The sequence below is a fragment of the Rutilus rutilus genome, assembly GCF_951802725.1.
Source record: "Rutilus rutilus genome assembly, chromosome: 21".
NCBI lineage: Eukaryota > Metazoa > Chordata > Actinopteri > Cypriniformes > Leuciscidae > Rutilus > Rutilus rutilus.
Window position 1 is genome coordinate 21200239 of NC_140226.1, and position 22921 is coordinate 21223159.

At 38.2% G+C, this 22921-nt stretch overlaps 1 protein-coding gene across 3 annotated transcripts in view; it reads left to right on the forward strand.

Moving 5' to 3' along the window:
- Positions 1-7270, forward strand: part of grid1a (glutamate receptor, ionotropic, delta 1a) — a 293828-nt gene extending 286558 nt beyond the window's left edge. Inside the window, exons 14-17 of one of the 3 annotated variants that reach the window (XM_084393493.1) lie at positions 411-577; positions 1645-1885; positions 4596-4731; positions 6510-7029. In XM_084393493.1, coding sequence (XP_084249619.1) covers positions 411-577; positions 1645-1885; positions 4596-4731; positions 6510-6898 — 933 coding nt within the window. In that variant the 3' untranslated portion in view covers positions 6899-7029. Of the gene's footprint in view, positions 1-410; positions 578-1644; positions 2030-4595; positions 4732-6509 lie in introns of all 3 variants that reach the window. The other 2 variants (XM_084393494.1, XM_084393495.1) reach the window with 2 other exon arrangements.
- Positions 7271-22921: the final 15651 nt, after the last annotated feature.

Sequence of the window (22921 nt, forward strand, 5' to 3'; positions counted from 1 at the left end):
GTGTGGCTGCGATAGAGCCTGAGTTTAAAAGAGACAGAAAGGAAAGCGGACGCTTGTGCTGCTTTATTTAGTGTGGTGGGGGAAAGCCATTTTCCAAAGAGAGAGAGAGAGAGGGGGAGAGAGAGAGTTAATCTCTTGAAAAAGAAAGCGGGGGTGGCTAGTTTCCAGAGAAGAGACAAGTTCAAAGCCATCTCATGACTTTCAGTGAAAAATAAACATCTTTCATTCTGAATGATGTCTGTGACCTGTCTGACAAGAACTGAGCGACTAAAAGAAGAAGCTCTCCATCTCAGGAAAACCTCAGGCTGTGTTTACGTTACTATTATCAAAACCACAAGTATTTATGGCATGATGTTCTGCCATAAATGGGCAAATGAAACACTGTACCATGCATGTGTTTGGTTTCTCAGGTGAAGCGGGATCCATACGCCTTCCTGTGGGACTTGGCGGTGTTAGAGTATGCAGCTCTGACAGATGATGATTGTACGCTGGTGGTCACAGGAAACAGCATGAGCAGCAAAGGATATGGCCTGGCTCTGCAGCACGGCAGCCCCTACAGAGATCTCTTCTCGCAGAAGTGAGCACTTCCTTTCAGTGTATATGTGCAATATGATCACAAAGAACGATACAAGTCGTTAAACTAGCTGAAGGATAGACACCATCGTTTCAATCATTGCAAGTCAATATCAAGCTCCAAAGCTTCGCAAACATCACAGTGCCTGACTGTGATGGATTGTTTCCCCTTTTCTTTCATCATCTGTCCTTTCTCTCATTTACATTACATTTATTTCCTTGGCAGACGCAGTCTTGCCGGAGAACCGATGAATCGTGTTGATTCACCAGTTGCTGCTCTTCGTTGCATTTATCTTCATTCCCACCCATCCTTTCTTCTCTCCACTGGCTTTAAAGCACCTCACCCTGCAGCCCTTCATTTGTTTGACTATCATTTGCATTCATATTTTCAGCTCGTACCGACGCTCTGCTCACATACTAATTAGCTTTAGGGAGGTAAGCTCGTCGGCAATTAATAATGCACATAGCAGGAACATCAAGGCCTTGAAATGCATTTCCATGAAGGATCCTCTACAATCACCTGCCGGTCTGTTATGGGGAATTAGAATCAAGCACATTTTAAATTAATACCCAGGACGATTGCAGTTGAACAGACCTTTGACATTTTCCTTTCTATGAATAGTTATTGTCCTTTTGCTCTGGATTCTTTACAAATACTTTCTCTTTCTGAACGTCTCCTGCATTTAAATGAATAACTAGGAAGAAAACATGTCAATGAATAAAGATAAAGCTCATTTATAAGATTGTAATAGAAGTATTTTTTTTTTCAGTGTTTTGTTAACACTATCTGAGGACCTTGTATCTCTGCCTTTTATATGAAGAGACAATTATTGTCTGAAACCAGAAGTACTATGTTTCCATCAATTGTTGCTTTGTCATTTTTTTCTTGACCACTGAATGCAATATTTGCCTCATTATCCCCTTTCAGTCATATGTATACTTTTCAGAGCTTCATTTTCTTTGTCCTCTTGCTAATAAAGTGTTCAGCAAAGCAATATATAAGGCTAAATTAAAGCAATGACAGATTCATGCCACGATTCTCATAACAAGATACTTTCCTCTTCTCTTCAGGATCCTTGACCTGCAGGAGAAAGGAGACCTTGACATTCTAAAGCAGAAGTGGTGGCCTCGGAAAGGTCGCTGTGACCTGGACAAGCACGCGGAGCCTCAGCCGGAGGGTCGTGCCCTGAGACTGCACAGCTTCGCTGGGGTCTTCTGCATCCTAGCAGCGGGGCTGCTGCTGGCCTGCCTGGTGGCCGCTCTGGAGTCTTGGTGGAACGGGCCACGCTGCCAACGGGCACAGCCAAAAGAGGTGACCCCACAGGCGGCCAAACTACGGCCAACCCCTGCCCACCGCGCCCAGGACTGTACAGCCACTGCCACACTCTACTTTATGGATCCAGACGCCACTGATGCAAGCCCTGATTTAGTCGAGCTCCAGTACACCCAGCTATAGGTGTGATCATCAAGAACTTACTGCCTCCCATTTGCTGAAGTGTTGCCAAAGAGAAGGCAAGAGGGAAGGGTGAAGGGGGAGGGAGTCACTCAAAAAAGCACAAAATACCTAAGAAAAAAAAAACAGATCAAATCACTTATTATTTACAGGGATAGTTCACCCAAATATGAAAACTCAGTCAACATTTACTCACCCTAATGTCATTCCAAACCCGTATGAATTACTTTCTTCCATGGAACACAAAAGACACTGTGGAGAATTTTTAAAGTGTAAACATTTATTTTTAACTCTTTCTCCGCCAGCGTGTTTTTAAAAAGTTGCCAGCCACCAACTTGCCGTTTTTTATACAATTTCATGGCCCCCAGAATAATTTGTTGTATGAATGTCTGAACATGAAATATAACAAAAGAAAGACCAGACCCTCTGCTTTTAAACAAAAAAAAAAGCATTCTTTTTCACCAATACATTTTGAGCAAAAAGCTGAGAAAATCGTGTTTTTGTCAAAGCCTGGATCCGATTCAGAACGATGATTAAAACATAGATAGTGTAGATTGAATCCATTAACACCTTCACAACAAAGCTTCACAGTCCTATACAACTTCCTGGGTCGACATTTCATTCTTTAACATTAGGCAGTTTTGATTTAAATGCTGTTTAATGTTGATCACGTTATTTTACATATGCATATGATAACATGAGATTGCTTGTTTCTGCATCTTCCTCGCACGTGTTTTGATCAGGAGATTCATTACTTTTTCAGAAGACGTCATAGTGCCCCCTACCATATAACAGTGAAAACACGGAAAATTCTGTCAATGGCGGGGAAGCGTTTTCACACAAATGATGGAAATTTCCGTCAGTGGCAGGGAAAGAGTTAAATGCATGTTGTTGATTTTTTTTTTTTTATGATTCATCTATACATATGTTATTTTTTTAGTTTGACTTCATAATGTTTAATCAAAATACGTCAGACTTCTCTCTGGTGACATATGCTGGACTTTTCCAAACATTTTGGCTCACGCTCACATTAATCAGCCTTTACAATTAGTAAATTTTAGTGCATTTTTTTGTGCAACGCTCACACAAGTCTTTAAGATGAAGACCCAACTCTATGTATGCCCCCCCCCCCCCCCCCCCCCTTTCCATTAAACATATTTTATTGGACTGCCCCTCTTTTAATGCAAGTAGACAACATTTGTATGCTGTAAGTTCCCTTAACGAGTAAGTAAGATTTTACCAGGAAAGGTTTTAGATTTTTTTTATCTTATGTAACTGTAAAACATCCAATATAATCTTAACTGTACTTTTCTTTTTGTTTGGTTTTAATTATTTTTATTGTATTTATACAACTCTTGTATTTTTTGCCATGAAGATAGCCTCAGGTGTTGACAGGGCATTAAAAAAATCTATACTACTACAACTACATCTACATCTCAAAAGCCAGTTGCCTCTTGTAAAAGTCAACGGGACTTAAAACTTTCAACCTTCATGGACTACATTAAAATAGCGTGAAATTAATCCATATGATTCAACCACAAATATCATACTGTTTTGGTCACAAGATGTGCAAAAATAACAATAATTTCACGCTACTTGTCCATGTCCATTTTGGAGCTTTGAATTTTGGGGTCCCGGTGACTTTATAATGGATTAAACTGCTAAAACATCCTTCAAAATATTTTCTTTTGTGTTCCACACAAATCATACGAGCTTGGAACCACAGAAAATGATCACAGAATTTTTTTTTGATGTACTGTCCCTTTAAGTGTATATGATAGCTTTTGTATTCAAATCCATTAGCTCTTTGTTATGGGCAACTACTTATTTAGTTCTATTATTTAAAATGATGTTTCCAAGTAACTTTCTGCATACAAACATCCCCAATTTGCAATATCAGTCAATTCCATGTCTTCTGCTGCTTCAGCTAGGTTGTTAGGCAAAGGTTGTTCCTGGATCCCTAAACTAAAGTGTGTGCAATGAGAAAGCCAGTGACTGATTGACTTTTGTTCAAGTGTTCTGCAGTTACTCTTCCGTCCTTGTCTTCTCTCCTTCTCTCCTTTCCCTTTGGTGATATCTTGAGTTGAGGCAAGCACGTTGGCGAGAGCAACAGCTCATAAACCACATATTATAGCTCAGGAATGTTGATTATCAATAACATAATATTAAATTTTGCAGACATTGTTGAATAATAGCGATCAGACTTCTGTATTATGACTACCATTTGTCAACTGCTTGAAATTTGACTGGGTTTGAATTAGTACCACATAAAGAGATAAAAACGTTTACTGGCTTTCAGACTATATTGCTTTCACCGACTTCTTGTTCTCGCTTTAAGGTGTTCAGTCTGCCATATGCCTGTACAATTTGAGTGTTTCTTTTATGTATGGTTTTGTTTTTGGTTATGATATACACTGTAAGAAGGGAGTGATTGGAGCTCTGGCAAGCAATAAGAACCACACAATAACCAACTTTACACATTTTACGTTTTATATCCTTCTCTGTGTCTTCTTATTGCAATTATATGCCAATGTCCAGGTAGTCACAGGTTCTCATTGGTCTCATACAGGACACTAAGGGCTGCACCCTGGAGATGGCATCTGGCTCATTGGCATATAATGAAATTGCAACTGCTGCAGGATGCACACGGGACGTTTGGCCAGAGAGAGAAAGAGACTGGGAAGACACGCAGGCTTTTTACACAGGTCAGCCGAGACCTGAGCAGGGATACCTGTCAGTGGGGTGAACAGGGCTTGAGAATATGAAGTCATTTAGAGGAAGGACACGCGTTCTCCTGGAGCGGGTTAGGACTCTAGATAAATCAGATTACATATGTGGATGTGGGTGGGTGAGGTAATTATGACTCACTCATGCATAGAGAACTAACTGATGACAGACACCCAGGCATAGTCAGAAAGATTAATTTATCCATATTGTGTGGATTAATAAGTACTTTCTGTTTAGAGACTGATTATTTTATTCATGGAATCTCTTTGCCAAAGCAGCACTAACAGGAATCCCACTGTGTGCGCCTCTCCATTTCGCTCGGCATTCTCATCAAATTCATCATCTGTTTGTCATCCATCAGATCACCCATTCAGTGGCCACACCGATGTCCCAAAATTTTGCAATCTGGAATCCAAAAAGAGATTGGCCTCCAGTTGTGTTGTTTGTCACAGCTGTAAGTGCCCCAAATTGGTGTATTTTAATGGCAAATTAATGCATTTTTAATTAGAGGCACATTCAGACTGTCTAGTACAGCTTCATGAGCTCTACAGTAATTATCTCTTCATTGATCTTATGACTCAGAAACATAGTCTCATAATGTGACACCTCTAATTACCCATAAATGGTACAAAACTGTAGACTATACAGCTGATCCGCTGGCATCGACCCCGAAGACCTCTGCAATTGAGTTAAAGAGCTGATTCACCCAAAAGTGAAAATTCGATTACTCTGTCATGTCGTTCTAAACCAGTATGAATTTCTTTCTTAGAAACATTTATAACCTGTTTTTGTCCATATAAAAAAAAAGTCAATGGGGTCCAAAAGAACATTTTGGACCCCGATGAACTACTTTTGTGTTCCAAAGAAGGAGGAAAGTGATACAGGTTTGGAATGACAAGAGGGTGAGTGAATGATGACAATTTTCATTTTGGAGCGAACAATCCCTTTGAAATGGAAAGGATGCATTACTGAGCTGACTTGTACTAAACAGAGAAGAAGGACAGTGATTAACAGAGTAGTCCTGGATGTAACGGTTATCAGCGTTTACTGAAAGCTTCATAGTATCGAGTCCACCCTCCTTACTCTCTTACGGAGGATGCGTGGCAGGAGAATTAAATGACTATCAGAACTGTGTGGAAAAAATGTAAGCAGTTAGCAGCCTGTTAATGTTGGCTTGATTCTTTCATTAAGTGGCACGCCACGGCATCACTGGCGCATGACCGAAGCTATTTCACGGCAGTGCGTATCAAAGAATGAAGAAATACCTTTTTCATGGCTCCTCCGAAATAAGCCCGAAACATTGCAGCGCCGGGGCTTGTGTTTGCAATTCAATTTATGGCCCATGTTTCCCAGCACATACTCTCATTTGCATCATTGATTTTTTATAACTTTTCAGATATGAAGCTTGTTTTAGCATTCAGACCTTTTGCTTGCTGGAGCGGGTGGGAGACGAGATGGATTTGATTTTATTTTTATGAGATTATTCCGTGCTGTCAGTAGTACGTTTTGTAATTGGTATCATTAATCAGAGCTGATGTGATTGTTGGAGCCCTTGGAAAAACACCTTTTCTGAAAGATTGCATGCACTTCCATGTTCCTTTCATTCACGTCTGTTTTTGCTTCAGTGTCCCTTACATTTTTGCTTGTCACGTCTCATTTTCTTTCCGCCTTCCACCACACAAATCAATTCCCACCTTTTCATCTTTCCTTCACCTTAGACTCTGTCTCAGTCGTCCTGTTTCTTTGTCATTCCCAGGACAAAGAAATGGATCTGGAGCAGGTTCACCAGCGTTTGAGTGGGCTGATGGAGGACGATCTGGCGCACAAGCAGCTGCCAGGTCAGTCTCTGGAGATCTCTGCCCTGGACATGGGCAGCATGCGTCCACAGCAGAGCTCCCAGGAAGCCATGAGAGATTTCCCCCGTGGGGGCCTGTCCGTGACTTCGTTCCTCCAAGAGGGTCCTGGGGTCGGCCGCGTGCCCGGACGGAGCCTCCCCCTCCCTCTCAGCAGTTCCACTCTGCCGCCCTCCATGCGCTGCAAACACCGGGCGCCCAACGGAGGCCTTTTCCGCCAGAGCCCCGTAAAGACACCTATGCCCATCTCTTACCAGGCAGTGCCCGGGGGACCCATCCCAGAAGCCATTGATCCAAGCCATGGGACCTCTATTTGAGCCAACCCTTTCGGAGCATTCTAAAGACTGCCAACCAGCCAATCACAAAAACTAAGTTTGGACCAGGTCTGGTTGCATTTATACAATTACATACATACAAACAGATATGGAGATCTCTTTTTTTTCAGTACAGATATATATGACTGTGAGACGCTGAATTTCCTTGCCTGTACATATTTGTATATAATGAGAGACAGCAGTGAAGTCAAAGTGTATTTTGAATATTCATGATTTTTTTGAAGTTGAGTTTAAAAGACGTAATTACATAAAATACAGACTGTTTGAATGGCTTTGTAAATTTTGTTCTAAAATAAAATTGAGAATTCCTCGTGGATGTTTTCAAAGTGCCATGTTTAAAGTTTTTTTATTATTATTTGAAGTAGAAAAGATAGGTTGAAAACAACTGAAAGAAAAACAATCTGTAAATCTTTTGATCTCGTAACTTTTTGTTTTATATAAAAGAAGCTTTAAAGAGAAATGAATCAGCGAAACTGCATGTTTGTGGAGGCATCGTCCACGTGACGTTAGATCCTAGGGAACAAAGGTTTTGTAGAATCTCTTCATACTCTCAGAGTATGTACTGTATAGAGACTGAAGCTGTCTTAGCCTTTGACAGCCATGTGTACAATATCATCTGTAGACTAGAGTGTACGAGACGCTCGCCTTTATAACAGATACGTTCTACAAGGGAGACAAATTCAAATTCTGCATACTCATTTGTAATGGCTACATTCAAGTCTTTTTAAAGTGTACCCTAAATACACAACTGAGAGAGAAATATGAACATATCAGTATCAACTATGTTGCTTCTCTTTAGTAGAAAATTTGAAGAATATACAAATCTTTCTTTATTCTGTTCCTGAAACCAGTATGGTAATGATCTTAACATGTTGAAGGAAAATCACAGTGGTGTTTAAAACCACTTTTGGTATGATTCTCTCTTAAAATTTAATAAGGTTCAGTTCAACTAACATTGAAATACAAAGTTCTGGCATGAAACTCTAGATCAGAGGTCTTCAGTCCTGCTCCTGGAGGGCCACTGTCCTGCAATTTTAGTTCCAACCCTAATCAAACACACCTGAATCAGCTCATCAAGCTCTTCAGAATTGCTTGAATATTCAAAGGCAGGTGTGCTGAAGCAGGTTGGAACTAAACTCTGCAGGACAGTGGCCCTCCAGGAGCAGGATTGAAGACCTCTGCTCTAGATGGTGCATGCTAATAGGTCCTTTTACTCACCTGTTCATAATCACATCGTTATCTGTAGGGCGTAGCTGATTGGTTCCTGTCGTATCAGTAGCCAATGAGCTCGCTGCTCAACCTTCAAATACTTGGGTAGCATTTGCTTTAGCACCTTCCCCAGCTCCACCTGTATAGATCTGCTACGGGTAATTCATGTTTGCTATATTGTACAGCAGCAGCATGTCTTACTTACTCACAGCGGTGTGTTGTGTATGTATTGGCAGTAGCAAGTCCTGTACTTGCTCTGAAGCAGCAGCAGCGTAGCAGATCTATACCGCCAAGACCAAACGTACAACATTGTCATACCCATTACCATGCCAATCACTCCAAGAGTTGTCATTAGAGATCTACATTTATTAATAAAGGTTCATTTATACATACAGTAGATGATTAATTAATATTTGATCATAATACATTAGCTTAATGTTTGCATTAGCATTTTTTAATGTTAAAAATGTATTGCTGTACTGTTCAAAAGTATGAGGTCAGTAAGATTTTTTTATTATTGAAAGAAATAAAAACTTATTCATAAGAATGCATTGAACAAAAGTGACAGTGTAAATACATTTATAATGTTAAAAAAAGATTAGTGTTTCAAAATAATTGCAGTTATTAACTTTATATTCATCAAAGAATCCTGATTTTTTTAAATGTATCACAGTTTCAACAAAAACATTAAGCAACAATGTTGAAAACATTGACAGCAAATGTCTAATTGTTTCTTTATCAGCTTTTCCATCGCAGGAATAAATTACATATAAAAACATATTAAAATACAAAATAGTTATTTCACAATTTTCCTTTTTTTTTTTTTTTTATCAAATAAATGCAGCCTTGGTGATAAATAAGTGACTTCTTTCGAAAACATTTAAACATCTTACAGACGCCACACTCTTAAGTGTATGTAGAAATTAACATTAACCTGAGATATTATTTCATGATACCCAATGCCTTATCAATAAAGAATGAGAGTGCAGTTCTCATCTATATCCTATATATTTAGGGGATAGTCATAAAAGATGAAGTGTTTTTTTGAGGTGTTGAGCAGTGCCCTCAGGCTTCATCTCAGATACTCATAATGATCAACAACTGACATTCCCCTGCAGAGCAAATCAATGAAAGCATTAATTATACAGTTTGTTTTCAGATAAACTCAACATGACTATTGATTTTTAGAATCCCCTTGGTGTGTGCTTACTGGTCAAAACCAAGTGTTGCTTCTTATTTCCACTAATGAACATAACCAATCAGCAGCTCTGAACACATCAGCAGTCTTTTTTTTTCTTTACAAACTAGTTTGTACTCCTCTCTTTGTCACCAAAACAAACTATCATATCACCGCAGGGTTTACATTCACACTTTTGCAGGTCTCTCAGTATGTTGCAGGGATGACACTTGACTATTTTACACCCCATTCTCCAAAGTCAAGCGAAATAAAAAGGTCACGGTAGTGCCCATAGTCCCTGAGGCTACATGAACACACCGGATTTGGAGTACTGAGTTGTTTGTCAGGTGAACAGACTGACAGTGCCCTCTCCGTCCCTCCTGCCTGCTGTGTCAATAAGATCTAGGGCACCATGTGGATGCCATGACTGACCCTGCAAGGGCAAGAGACATTAAAAACGTGTTGTGTCAAACGTTACACACTTCAACACACACAGTAACACTATAAACCCGCTCTCTAAAGTCTTCCTATCTCTATAGGAAGTTGTTTTTTTTAAGACTACGAAGATTTATACATCCTGTGTTGTTTAGCTTGTGGTTTCACTGACATATTTGTCCATGTCTGTGTGATCTCAGGCTTTTAAATCATAAGAGGATGTATTGAAATAAGAGTTCAAGCACCCATGAAATACTAAAAGCCCTGAACAAAATGCAGACAACATTTTTATGCTATGCATAATTTGTGAGAAGATGCCATTTCACAGCATGTTTCTGAAGTGTTTGGCTGACTTCTAGCTTAATATGATTTAAAAAATTTAAACCTGTCATATTTACATTTGATCGCAAGGCCTCATTTGGTAGGCATTGCTAAAAGCATGCTTGTATTGCAGCTCACTGCAGATCAATATATTGATGTGAGCAACAGGTGTGAACTCTCAACCAACATTTGCCATCATTTGTAAATTAGCCACACTTAAGATGTTCCTTATGTCGTTAGTTTAATTTCTATGAAAATGTATGTCATATTGAATATGTTAAATTGAGTCTTACAACATACAAATGGTGGTTAATTTCTATCAGTGTGAGGAAGGTTAAAAATATATGTATGGATGGACTGATAAACAGGAACAAAAAGACAAGCGCAAGCATCTGTTTTGAATGCAAATGTTAATCATATCTATCTCAACTGAATTATGAAAGCTCTGAGTCCAAGGCTCAACAGTGAATAGAAGGTAATTGCTCTGAAGACACTTTCAGATTGAGAATGCCTTTGCATCATTAACGCATTCATAAATAGACTGCAAATGTTTTATTAATATCCCATTTTCTGAAGAAATGATTGGCACGTTTGTCTGAAAAAAAAAGAAGGTAATTTTATAAGCAGTGTGGCTCTGATATGCAAAACACTGAGTCCTAATTATAGCAGCAAAATATGAACACAACACAGCGGTTAAAGATGATACTGATCCTTTTGAGTCTCGTTAAAATGAAGCTATTAGTCATATAAATGAGTGCAAGACAAGCTGCAGGGGGGGGGACACAGAGCTCCCCTCACACATATCATTCAAGATTCAGTAGCGGTAGGTGCCGGTAGACATCAAAACCAAGACAAAAGGATAAAAGAAACCCTAAACCAGTAAACAAGTCAGGATGAAAAATATTTTACACCTGATTTTGGCAAACCTCAGACTTCCACCCGTGGCTTCAGTAGTGCAGACGGCAAATGACAAGCCCCTCGCCTTATCTACTGTAGCACACAAACCAGCACCCTAACCTTGAGAAGTCATTTTGCTAGATCAATATTTGCCAGGCAGAGAGATTGAGAGGCAGGCGGAATACTGTGGCTTAGAAGAGATGGAGGGAATATCAATGCCCACAGGTGAGAGGTGGAGAAAGCAAGAAATATAGCGGCTGTCAGATCACATTTTTTTTAAACTCCATCAAGTCTCAAGTGCTGCTGGAAAATCTTGCAAGTGTGTGTTTTGTAAACTGCAAATAACTTTTTGGAGGCATTATTTAAAGCATTTGCACTGGTCAGCATGCACTGATACACATCCCATGAACAGAATACATAATACAGAAGTGTTTGTTATTTAATGAATGTTTCGAACAAACCCTGTAAAGGAAAAAAAGGCCTAGAGACTTGTGAAGTTTCTCAGCTTGTTTTTTTTTTTTTTTACTCCAATACAACCATTCTTCATTAACCCAGAGATACTTAGTAGGCGGATTCCGGTCTGGATTCTGACTGAAGGACATTTCAATCTGGACAGAGACTAAGCGATTGTGTAAGTATATGTGTATCAAAGGTTGGTGTGAACGGCCTTTTAAAACACTAGCTACTTGCGTGTTAAATGTCTTAACAGAATCATACAAAAACAAAAAGCCAGTAATTTTACTCCCCTTCTGTTATTAACTGTTGGCATATGACAACCAATCAGAGCAGCGTAACGGCATCTCTATGACAACACTTTCTGGTCCTAGCGTAGTGATGTTGACATATCTCAGGTAGCTCATTTGTTCTGCCAAGTGCCATTAGCAAAATAAGTGTTGGAAAAGCTATGTCAATGGCCTCATCAAATTGTCAGATTGGAAGAAATGGAAGGTTGACCATGAAAACTGTGTTTCTGTCAGGACCACTACCGTCAAATATGATTGACAATTAGCCTACAGTTTGGATTGGCGGTATGGTTCAGTTCTGGGCGAGAACTCCCTGCGCATCCATGCAGCCTAGCATGGATAAGAGCAGGGAGAGCAGCAATAACCCCCCTCAGGGTAAACAGAACAGAACCAACATGAAAATTTGCAAATATATTTAATTCAAGATTTTAAGTACAGCATTATTCGATAATTATTCTGATTCAAGGGGAATCAGAATGTCAAATCCTGACTGGGCAAGAGGAGGAGCTGGGGATGGAGGAGGGTAATTAGCTCCTGAGAAACGCGATAGCTGCTGATAATACTGAAGGAGCTTATATGTATACAGTGATAGGTGTCGTATTCCTATAGGTAGATGTGGATCAGCTGAGGGTCAGCTGATGCGAGCTTGACTAATGTGACCTGCCAGAACTAACGCTATGCTTGATATTTAAATATGACTGGACGGAAATAATGCATTTATTCTCCCCAACGGAAGGACCAAACCTTATACCTAAAATGAGACGCTGGTGGTTGTTTAAAGTGGTAAAGCATCACTATGAATGGAAGCAGAGAGAAATTACCAACAGAACATGGCATGGAGGTAATAAAATAAAACAGAAAACCCAGAATCATTTCGAGCCATATAAAGCCGTATAATGGTCGTGTGGAGTCTGTGGACCTTCAGCTTGGGGTCATTCCCATGTTCCCAGGGTCCTGTGTGGGAACAGACTGAAAGTAGAGCAGTCGTCTTGATTGAAATGTCACAAAAGTTATATAGGATTCAGATAATGAGATCAGGTGTTACACATGAGTACCAGCTCATGTGGGAGAAAAGGAAACGAGATAACAATTGGAGAAGGATAGAACAGGTAGATGGTGTTTTGTTTTGTTTTGGGTTTTTTTAGATTAAAGGAATTTAGGGTACCAGAGATTAACTGGAAGACATAAAAGAGAAGAGACCATAATATCCAGATTTTGGTTTGGGCATGCAGCTACATTAACAGAATAGGAAAACATGGACGAGGAGGACGAGATGATGATCTGTCCCAAACATTATGATGAAAGTTTCTAACTTTAAAACAAAACATATCATGAGTTAAATATTACAGTATGAAAAGCAATTCCAAAGATGTATGTTTTTCAGTTTTATTGCAATACTTAAAAGCGAGAGTAAGAGAAGAAAAGAGTTCACAATTGAACAAAGAATTACCAGTAAGGATGTGACACGTTTAAAGGCCTTGTTGCCTTCCTAGCTCTGTATGTTGCTTTCGGAAGCAGCATTTTCCATACCGCCAATAGAACATACTTTTTTAACTGTAGCAAAGTAAGTTTCAAACCAAATGAAGTGTAACTAGACTGACCAAGACCAATTTTAAACAACCTTCTTGCTTTAAATCAAAGTTTGTAATGTTTGGTTACTTGGCTTATAATGCTTAAACAAACACTTTAAAAAAAATGTATGGTAAAATATGTACAGAACCTATTACACGTCTCTCTGGAAAACTCAATTCTGATTGGTCAGTCTCGCCGATATTATCATACCAAGTAATGACCTCAGGGGACTTCAGTATTAAAATGTCTGTATTACTGTTATTGTAATAATTGCAATTGCTGCAAAAAAAAAAAAGTGTGAAAAACAAAACAGAACAATCCCTTTTTTTGTGTGTGTTTTGTAATTAAAATACAGATCTCAGTGCAACTTCCTTTCTTGAGATCTTGATTTAGCTAAATAAATAGAGCACTCCACTGCATCGCACTGCTCTCAGGAACACCCAGGATGAGTCAAACGAATGAGACACATCTTTCCTGCTGTGGCTCACGGGCCATGAGCATGCAGACAGCAGTTAGTCTGTACCTGTGCTGAGCCGGATTAGACGTATGATAAACAGCCACTCCCCGTTTAATAAATAATCCATGAGAAACACTGCATTGAGTGAGAGCAATGAAACTTTTATGCTCTGAATTGTGAAAGCCTTCGGAAAAACAAGACAGTGCCAGACACCTGCAGAATTTCAACTCTCTCTCTCTATCTGTCTCACCCCATCACATCACCATGCTGAAAACATGTGATTAACATTTAAAATAAAACCCATTTGTATTTTGCACTTTGCAAAGATGAATTAAAAATCTCTTACCAGAAAAGTTTTTAGAATATAATTTGCTCTGACTGTGACTGCTATTGCTTCCTCTGGTAACATACTGTATTCAGTGCTGTTTTTGGTCTTCTCGTCATTCTGGAGTTGATTGAATAACAAACACATCCCACTATATATGTCAGTCGACCATAACAGTGCATTTAGAGATGCAATAGACCTTTTTAGTTTGTAGTGCTAAAACCAAGAACAGAATTTGCATTTAATAAATAATTATCATACTGTTTGTATCCTTAAAGGGGCTATGTGTAGTTTTTCTACTAAAATGAATCCTTTTTTTTATTGCCTATGTGTGAAGGGGTTGTAATCTCACATTAAAATGATCCACTTGGCGGGTTTTGCTATTACCTCTGAAAGCAAGTATTCCTATTTCTATGTGAAGGCTCCGGGTCGGATTTACTGCGGATTTTTTGAATCATGGAGAAACCTCCGCTTTGTATTGGTTACCAAAGATGTTATTGTATTTGTCGAATTCATTGTTGTGATAAAGCTGCACAGTTTTACGTGTTCTAAACAATTGTTGTAAAAGTACATTCGAACATACCCACATCATTTGCCAAAATACTGATTAATCTTTATGTATAACACATGCTATATTTATTTACATGGCCATAAACACCAGATAAACAATGTCAATAACCTAAAGCAATAATACTTTCCTTACATAAACATAACTATTACCGAATGCTACATTTGGAATATATAAAATTAATAAAAAAATTAAATAAGAAATTGACATTTGACACATCATTTGAGGTCGTGAAAAGTATTTCACCAAAGCTACAGTTTGACAAAATTACAGCCAACAGTTCATAACATGCCTAGAAGTATTCGCAGTGAATATGACCTCACGATTTTTCACATCATATGCATAGACAACAAGACATTCTAACAGTAAGACTAACAGCGTCTTCTGTATTAAATTTTTATGTCAGTAAAGGAGTCAAAACACTTACTCACCTGTCAATTAAAACACATGCAAGATCGACTTCAACTCTTTCTAGTTGAAGTTTGTCACGAAGTTCTCTCCATTTAGGAAATGCCACACCGATGTTGATCCTGGTTTTATTTCTCTTCTTGTCCCAAATTCTTCTTGGGTCGTTTGGTTGACCCGTACGTTGACGTTTACGTTTATGGGACTTGTCTTTGTCGACAGAACCAGCTGCAATCGGTAAAGAATAATTGTGTTCCATAACGACTGCACGAAACAAGCTAACGCTTGTTGCTTGATAGACGCTACAACTACAACTTCCGCATTTGTCCAGGACTCCACGCAGTACGAGCGGAAACCGAGGGTAACGCGGATAGGACGCCATTGACTCCCAGCTCACCCCTGCTCTAACGCCCCGTTTCCTTGGTTAAAATCGCAATTTTCTCACGATTTAAAAATAGTTGGAAACATTTGGGATATTGTAAGTAATCAACTTAACAAAATATATAACACTGGCCTTGTGATTTTGGGATATTTTAATGCAAAAATCTTACATTGTACCTTTAAAGGGATAGTTCACCCAAAAATGAAAATCCTGTCATCATTTACTCACCCTGAAGTTGTTCTAAACCTGCTTGAAGTTATTACTTCTGCTGAACACAAAAGAAGATATTTTGAAGAATGTTGGTAACCAAACAGTTTCTGGTCCCCATTGACTTCTGTATTATTATTATTTTCTATACTGTGGAAGTCAATGGGGACCAGCAACCATTTGGTTACCAACATTCTTCAAAATATATTTCTTTATGTTCAACAGAAGAAAGAATATTATGCAGGTTTAGAACAACTTGAGTGTGAGTAAAGGATGATAGGATTTTAACTTTTGGGTGAGTTCAAACTCATTGTGTTTTTTTTTTGTGTGTGTTTTTTGACAAGCGTTTAAAAATTGTTGGCCAAATAGTTGGCCAACAATTACACAGTTGGCCAAATAGTAAATTTTCTGGCCATAACCACATTTAATTTTTTTTTTTAAATAAATACAAACTACATTTCAAAATGCTAAAACCCTTTTTCTATATACTGTATACTAACTCTATCAAAACACAGCAAACCCGACTCAAAATTGAATAATTCTGTCAAAACACTAGCACTAGTTTTCTATCCAACATGAACATATAGTCAATCATAGCACAATGACTGTCAAAATACTAACAGTTGATAGCATTATGAAAACTGCATAACTTGTCACGTTTCAGTTCTACCTGCAGACAATATGAAATCCATTGTTTTTATAATTCAGTTTCCTTTTACTGTAAGCCATTCTACATTTTTGGTTGAGTGTTGAATGTGTGCATTCTTGGCAACATACTATCTAAAAGTGAATGAGGCATTGCTTTATAAAATGTACAGTAGAAAAAAAAAATCTTCTTCTCCCTTGTCCTGATCCAACTACTCCTCTCCTCCTTCAACTATTCCTCTCCCTCGCCCAGACATTTTTTCTCTCTCTCTGCTTCTCTTGAGTTGTTTGGCATCCACATTACAGTTTTTCTACAGTATACTGTCAATTACAGTACAGTAAAAATAAAGAAATAAATTAAGCATCCTCGTCCAAGCTGCATTGCAGTACTGATAATGACTATTTTGCCATACTAAAGCAGTTTCTTAGTCTTCTGACAACAGACTTTCTCTCCCTCCCCAAGGCAGTCGTCTCTTAGTTCTGCAAAAATATGAAATGTAAGAAGTACTTGCTACAAATCAGTCTGACAATTACAAGTTTGAGGGTGTATAAGATGGGCTACAGAATATGCTGTACATAGAATAGTGAGGGTCCTGTTCTGTAGTGAAATGAGCCTTTAAACCAACTTCCCTCATGTTCATTCCATGCACAAGAACATGGTCACCTATAGTGCTTTGTATTTCATCAGGAAAAAATATCCTTTGATCCCGTCCCCTTTATTTTTATTTTCCTCTCCTCTTCCTCTAACCCATCACTAGGATTCATTTTCCAAAGCACATAATCATCCGTGGCCCTATTTATATTATCCTGAGATTCTGATTGGTGTCATCTGTTTTGCTACTTTTCAATTAGCTTTTTTCAATTGCTAACGAGCATTGTTCAGTAAGCCACATTTTCAAAACTCTTCATACAGTCTGCATTACCAATATGAATCTTGACCATACAGTTACAGTTTTTCTCGATTGCTTAAACACTATAACCAGGCTTTTGAACTAAAATTTCAAAACCATAATGCCATTTATCAAAAAGCACACCCATTTCACTAAACTATAAACACTATTCCCTGTTTTGACACGAGTCAGATTTGTTGAACTGTCACTGCAAAACTCTACACACAAATCCCTTAATTTCTCATTGCCTACACCATGTTGTCATGTATAAAGCACTAGCATTCAATATTGTTCACTCAAGTCAAGTCAGCACAGCTTCAGCTCAGTTAACACAGGAGGAGGAGGAGGAGGAGGACGAAGGGCAAGGGCAAGAAGACAAGCAGTCTCAGATGAAATTCAAGCCACTCTAGTTGCCCAAGTCTTTATCAATGGTATGACTATGAGGGAGGCTAGGCTACGAGTAAGGCCAAATTTGAGTCGCTTTACCGTTGCCTCGAGAACCTTTAGGGAGGTGTGGTAGCAAACAAAATTCTATCACTGAATAAAAGACAAACATTTCCAATAGTCTTTGATGAGGTGTATTTTCTTGCAAGAAAAGGCCAGCAGTCGTACAGTCACACAGAGTGGCTGCAGAGTGTGACGGTGAAGGGAGGGCATCCTTTCTCCTTTATAGTCTTGACTCCCAGAATGTTATCTTTCTAGGCAAATGATGGTATTTCAACCATATGTGGAACATTCTTAGACGTGTTCATCATATTGTCTCCTTGAGTGGAGGCCCTCCTGTCACCTACTAACACTCTTTACCATTCCAATACAATTCCATATTAGAATAAGGTTTGTGTGTGCTCTTTTACTGTCATATGATGGTCACACACATCTTACTGTAAGTAAATATAAAAAAAAAATGTAGAGGAGAGAATAAAAAAAAAGAAAAGTAAAACAGGAAAAAAAAATTGTTTTGTTTTGTTGTGTGTGTGTTGTACTGTGTAGTACATGAATGAATAAAAATGTGCCAATGTATCCATTGGTTGTGTCTTTTGTGTTCATCATGTGGAAAGGTTTGTGAGGGGGGGAACCACAAGCAACATAACTTACCAGTTTTGGAAATGTCGTTTTGAATTTATTGCACCAGTGTGTTAGACTATGTTGTAGTGTGTGTGATTTTGAGGGCTTGTGTGTCCTGTCTGAGGGTAAAGTTTGGTTTTTCAGCAAGAGTGAATGCATGGTTTTGAGTGTAGAGCTTCATTTTGACCTGAAAATAGGATGTTTGGGGAATTGGGTGGATTTGTGTTTACAGTTTTGAGAATACGAGGCATCGTTTCAAGAAATGTGTTTCACGAGTTCACACGTACATGAAATCTAATAGTATTATGCGTATTTGGCTTGCTGTCCAGGGGAGGGCTCCGAGCTCGGAATTTTGCCCGAACCCAGAGTACTCCTCCTATACTGGGGTAGACCCAGCCGAGTGTGAGGTGATGGGGTGGTGGAGGGATGCTGAGAAACTTGTCGTGAGACAGAAGGTGAGGAAAAGCTTTATTTATACTGGCTTCCTCTTGAGTTGATTGGTTGATTACCTGAACGTGCTCCTCCCGAACTTTGTTACATAAAACTTAATTTAAGCAATCGAGAAAAACTGTAATATCACCTCCAAAACTCACTTAGACCAACAAAACACTTAATATACTGTATGTCTCAAAATAAGCTCGTTTCACCATAAAACTGGCAACAATTCTCATTTAGAAAACACACATTTCATTCATAAAACACTGACCTAAAAAACACTAACAACAGAGAGCATTACATAAATGTTGAACTTTTATTTTTAACATTTGAATATTTTTATTTTCACATAAATATTCATTATATGATAAGAATAAGATCTTTCAATTCTTACTGACTGTATTACAGCATAAAGATGAATGAGAAATTCAGCAATTTGGGGTTTTTTTTCTATGTCTTTACATTTAGTAATTGACATACAAAAAATAAAAAAATAACAAAATCCTGAAGCAATAATAATTACAAATCAACCACAACCAAAAAAAAAAAACAGGAGGCCTTTCTGTTTAGAGTTGTTATGTTCTCTCCGTGTTTACATTGGTTTACCACACAATCCAAAGACATACAGGACAGGTGAATTGGAGACTGTAAGTTTGCCCGTAGATTTGTCTCATCCTGTGATGGAGCGGCCATCATGTGTGGGATGGATGGATGGATGGATGGATGAATGTACAGTACTGTGAGGGTTCCTCCCTCTTTCCACCACTCTTCTTTCCACACCAATGTGTCTTCCTTGATCTATGTTTCCAAACAAAATCAATCTGAAGCCATCCCGATTTTTTCCAAAAGATAACTGAAAAAATATATATATTATAAAATACTACTGTAATAGAGACAAAAAATAGGACACCTGGGTTGGCTTTCAACTGAAATTGCAAATATCAATAATTTCAATATAATTACTGCAGAAATGCACAGAGTTCGCCATCATTCTGATTTGAATGTGATTTTATCAGTTTTAAAATCCGTGTGTTAGCATTTGAAAAATATAGTGTTTTGCAGATGGTGAAGAATGAATGACAAAAGTGTTCATGGATTTTGGGAAACGTGCTCATTTAATGCATTTTGTGTGAAAGCAATGAAACATGATTCACAGTTTGGTCCGTATAAACCATGTAAACTGTTTCACTGAATGTGTGAAGAGTTTTGAAAATGTAGCCTCAGTACTGACAATGTTTGTTAGCAGTTGAAAAAAAACTGTAATGTTTACGCATGGATAAATGTGTGCTATTTGAGTTCACAGTGTGACACCTGAGGTAATTCTATTAAGTGTTTGTGTTTTCTGGATGAGAACGTGGTTAAACCTGTGCAAAACAAGGGCATTTTTGTGTAGAGTTTTGCAGAAAACATTGAGACAATTGGAACGGGTGTGAAAACAGGTTAAATGTGTTAAATGTTTTGAGAAATGTGTCTTGGTTTCTAGACCTGAATGAATGGTTTGGGAAATTGGGCCAACTGAACCAGTTATAGTGTGTTAGCAATCGAGAGAAACTGTAAACAAACAAATTCAAAGAGTCCCTTTTTTACTGTGTATGTCCAAGAAATGGAAAGAACTTCAACTCCTGACTATGCCTCCAATTTAGATTAGAACCAACTTTTTCTCAATATTTCACTGATCTGTTACCTAAAAATGCTTATTAGTTGTTTCAATATTCTTACAGTTTTTCTCAGTTGCTAAAATACTAAAACCCATTGGCTGAACAAAGTTCTCAGTTGCCTGAACTCATTTAGCTAATTGTGCAGTCTGTTGTCAATACCTTAAACCATTTCACATGGTAAAACACAATTTGCAGATCTCACTTAGACTTTTCAGCAAAACTCTAAACACATTCTCATTCTCAAAACACATTCTGCACTCTAATGCTCATGTCATCCATACTGGTAAACACAAGTGGCAACAATCAAATACAAATAGAGAACACGTCATTGATTGAACCTGTTTCAAATGATGCCCAAAGACAAGAAGAAGCACATTGATCACATGTTTACTCCTTTGATTATTGTCCCTTTTAGTATTGTATAATGTACAGTGCATTGTAGGCTGTATACTGTACAATGAACAAATCGTATGGCCCTGAACATTGTCCTTTCCATTTGTTAACAGTACTGACTGCTCAATAGATGTTGACTGGTTCCAGGTTCATATCAACAAAGAACAAGAATTACAGTATCACAGAGACAAAGGACAAGTTTGTGAGATTGCAGGGTACAGTACTGTAAAAATAGGGGTACAAGGAGGAGGAAGAACAAAAGAAAATTGCAAAGAGCAAAGCAGAGTAGTAATTTCTGATACATTTTGAGCTACTATGATAGAACATGTTTTCGTTCATCAAAAGACAATGACGGAAAAATATGAAATTTGTTTTGAGATTAAAAATGTACTTCTCCCTGAGAACTATGTTTTGAACAATGTGTTTTCTATTTTTTGGTGTATTGTTTACTGACTGCTTGATAGTGTATATCATTTTGATCACTTTGTTTATGATTTGAGAGCAGTGTTTGATTTTGAACACAGGTAAAACTGTTTTGAGGCGAAAGTTTCATTTTGCAAGAGGAATCAGAGGCTCTGTGAATAGTGCTTGAAGATGAGGAGCAAGGTTTCAGAAATTGTGTTTTAGCAATTGAGAAAAACTGTAATATATACATTTTTTTCAGTACTTTTGAGCTGCTGTTGTGTGGGATCAATATCCCGTCTAAAGTATTGCAGCCACGGATCAAAAAATAATAAGTGTGAATCAAAAATGTAAAAACACATGTAAAAATAAATTGCACAAACTGAAATAAATTATGCAAAATGATCAGGATAGCAAACAACGTGGTCACGGATCAAAATATAATAAGCGTGAATCAAGAAATAACAAGCATGAATAAAAACTTTAAACACATTAAAAGTTATTTTTCACAAAACAAACTTATGGTCATGCTTTCTTAAAAAGTAAGTTTTCCTTGGTTTTATTACTCTGTACTTTGTGCTCTCTTGCATTTTCTGCTCATATTTTACTCTTTTGTACGCTTGCGGCTTGTGCTGTTTTTCTCTTCGCTCTTCTTGCTATGTTCTGCTCTTGCTTTCCCAAATGTTGCAGTTCGAGTTTCATGTAAATTAGGGCGGGCTTAAGTGTCACCATTGGTCCACTAGCTCTAGATTGACAGCTACTCCTCTAGCCAATCAATCGAAGAGAGGAGTTGACGTCACACCAACAATGGAAAAGTAGCAGAGTGGAATGTTTGACGTTCTGAGTGAACAGCCCCTAATGCCATGCATGCTTTAATCAATACATCTATATTTAGTTTTTTCACATGCATTAAATGAGTGTCAAATCAGTTCTGAGATGCTGGTCCTCAACCAGTGTCACGTCACTCACTCCTTGCGAGATCGGCTTATTGCCTTATATATTCATTTCTTTTAGAGTCATACAACCCTATTCGACAACATATAAGAATAATTTTATAAAGGTTGAAGGTGTTCTTAACCCCTTACCAGTCAGATTATTTTAGTTCAAAATATGTTTGAGCTTATATATCTCAATATTAATAACAGTCTGGTTAATTTTGAGTCTTGAACTATAAACTCTCAAGTGTTGGCTTTCTAAATGTATGTGTGTTATGTTTCTATTCAGAATTAGTTATGAGCAGTAACCTTTTTATTTTGGGCATTTCATGTATGCAGCACTTGCCAAAATTGGGGGTGATGGGGAAGGGGTTAAAAAACAGGTTGAAAAACAAAAAGTTATTTAAAGGAGTCATAACCTGCAATTTTCACTTTTCCACGAGAATCAATGTATGTTATGATCGACTAATGATTATACACTGGCCGGGAAGCCGATATTTAAAAGTGAAGCGTTTGTTTACCTCAGGGTAAATAAACCAGCGCGCGTGCACGCGCACACTCAAATACGAGATTTTGATTTCAGCTCCCTCTTGACGTCATGAGGTAGTAGGATATACCATATATGGACACCGCAGCAGGAAGCCCCCCTTCCCCTCTCCCCCTCATATTCAGTTCAGTCGAGAAAGATGGAGAAACCGAGTGCCCACCGGACTTGCTCTGTGGTTGATTGCCATAAAAAACATGTAAATGTGTTTTATCTCCCAAAATCGGACGAAAGGGACCAGTGGATGAAATTCATTTTTAATGACGCTGTCCCAACAACACTTTCAACTGGCGTGCAGAGCCATATAGAGCGTCC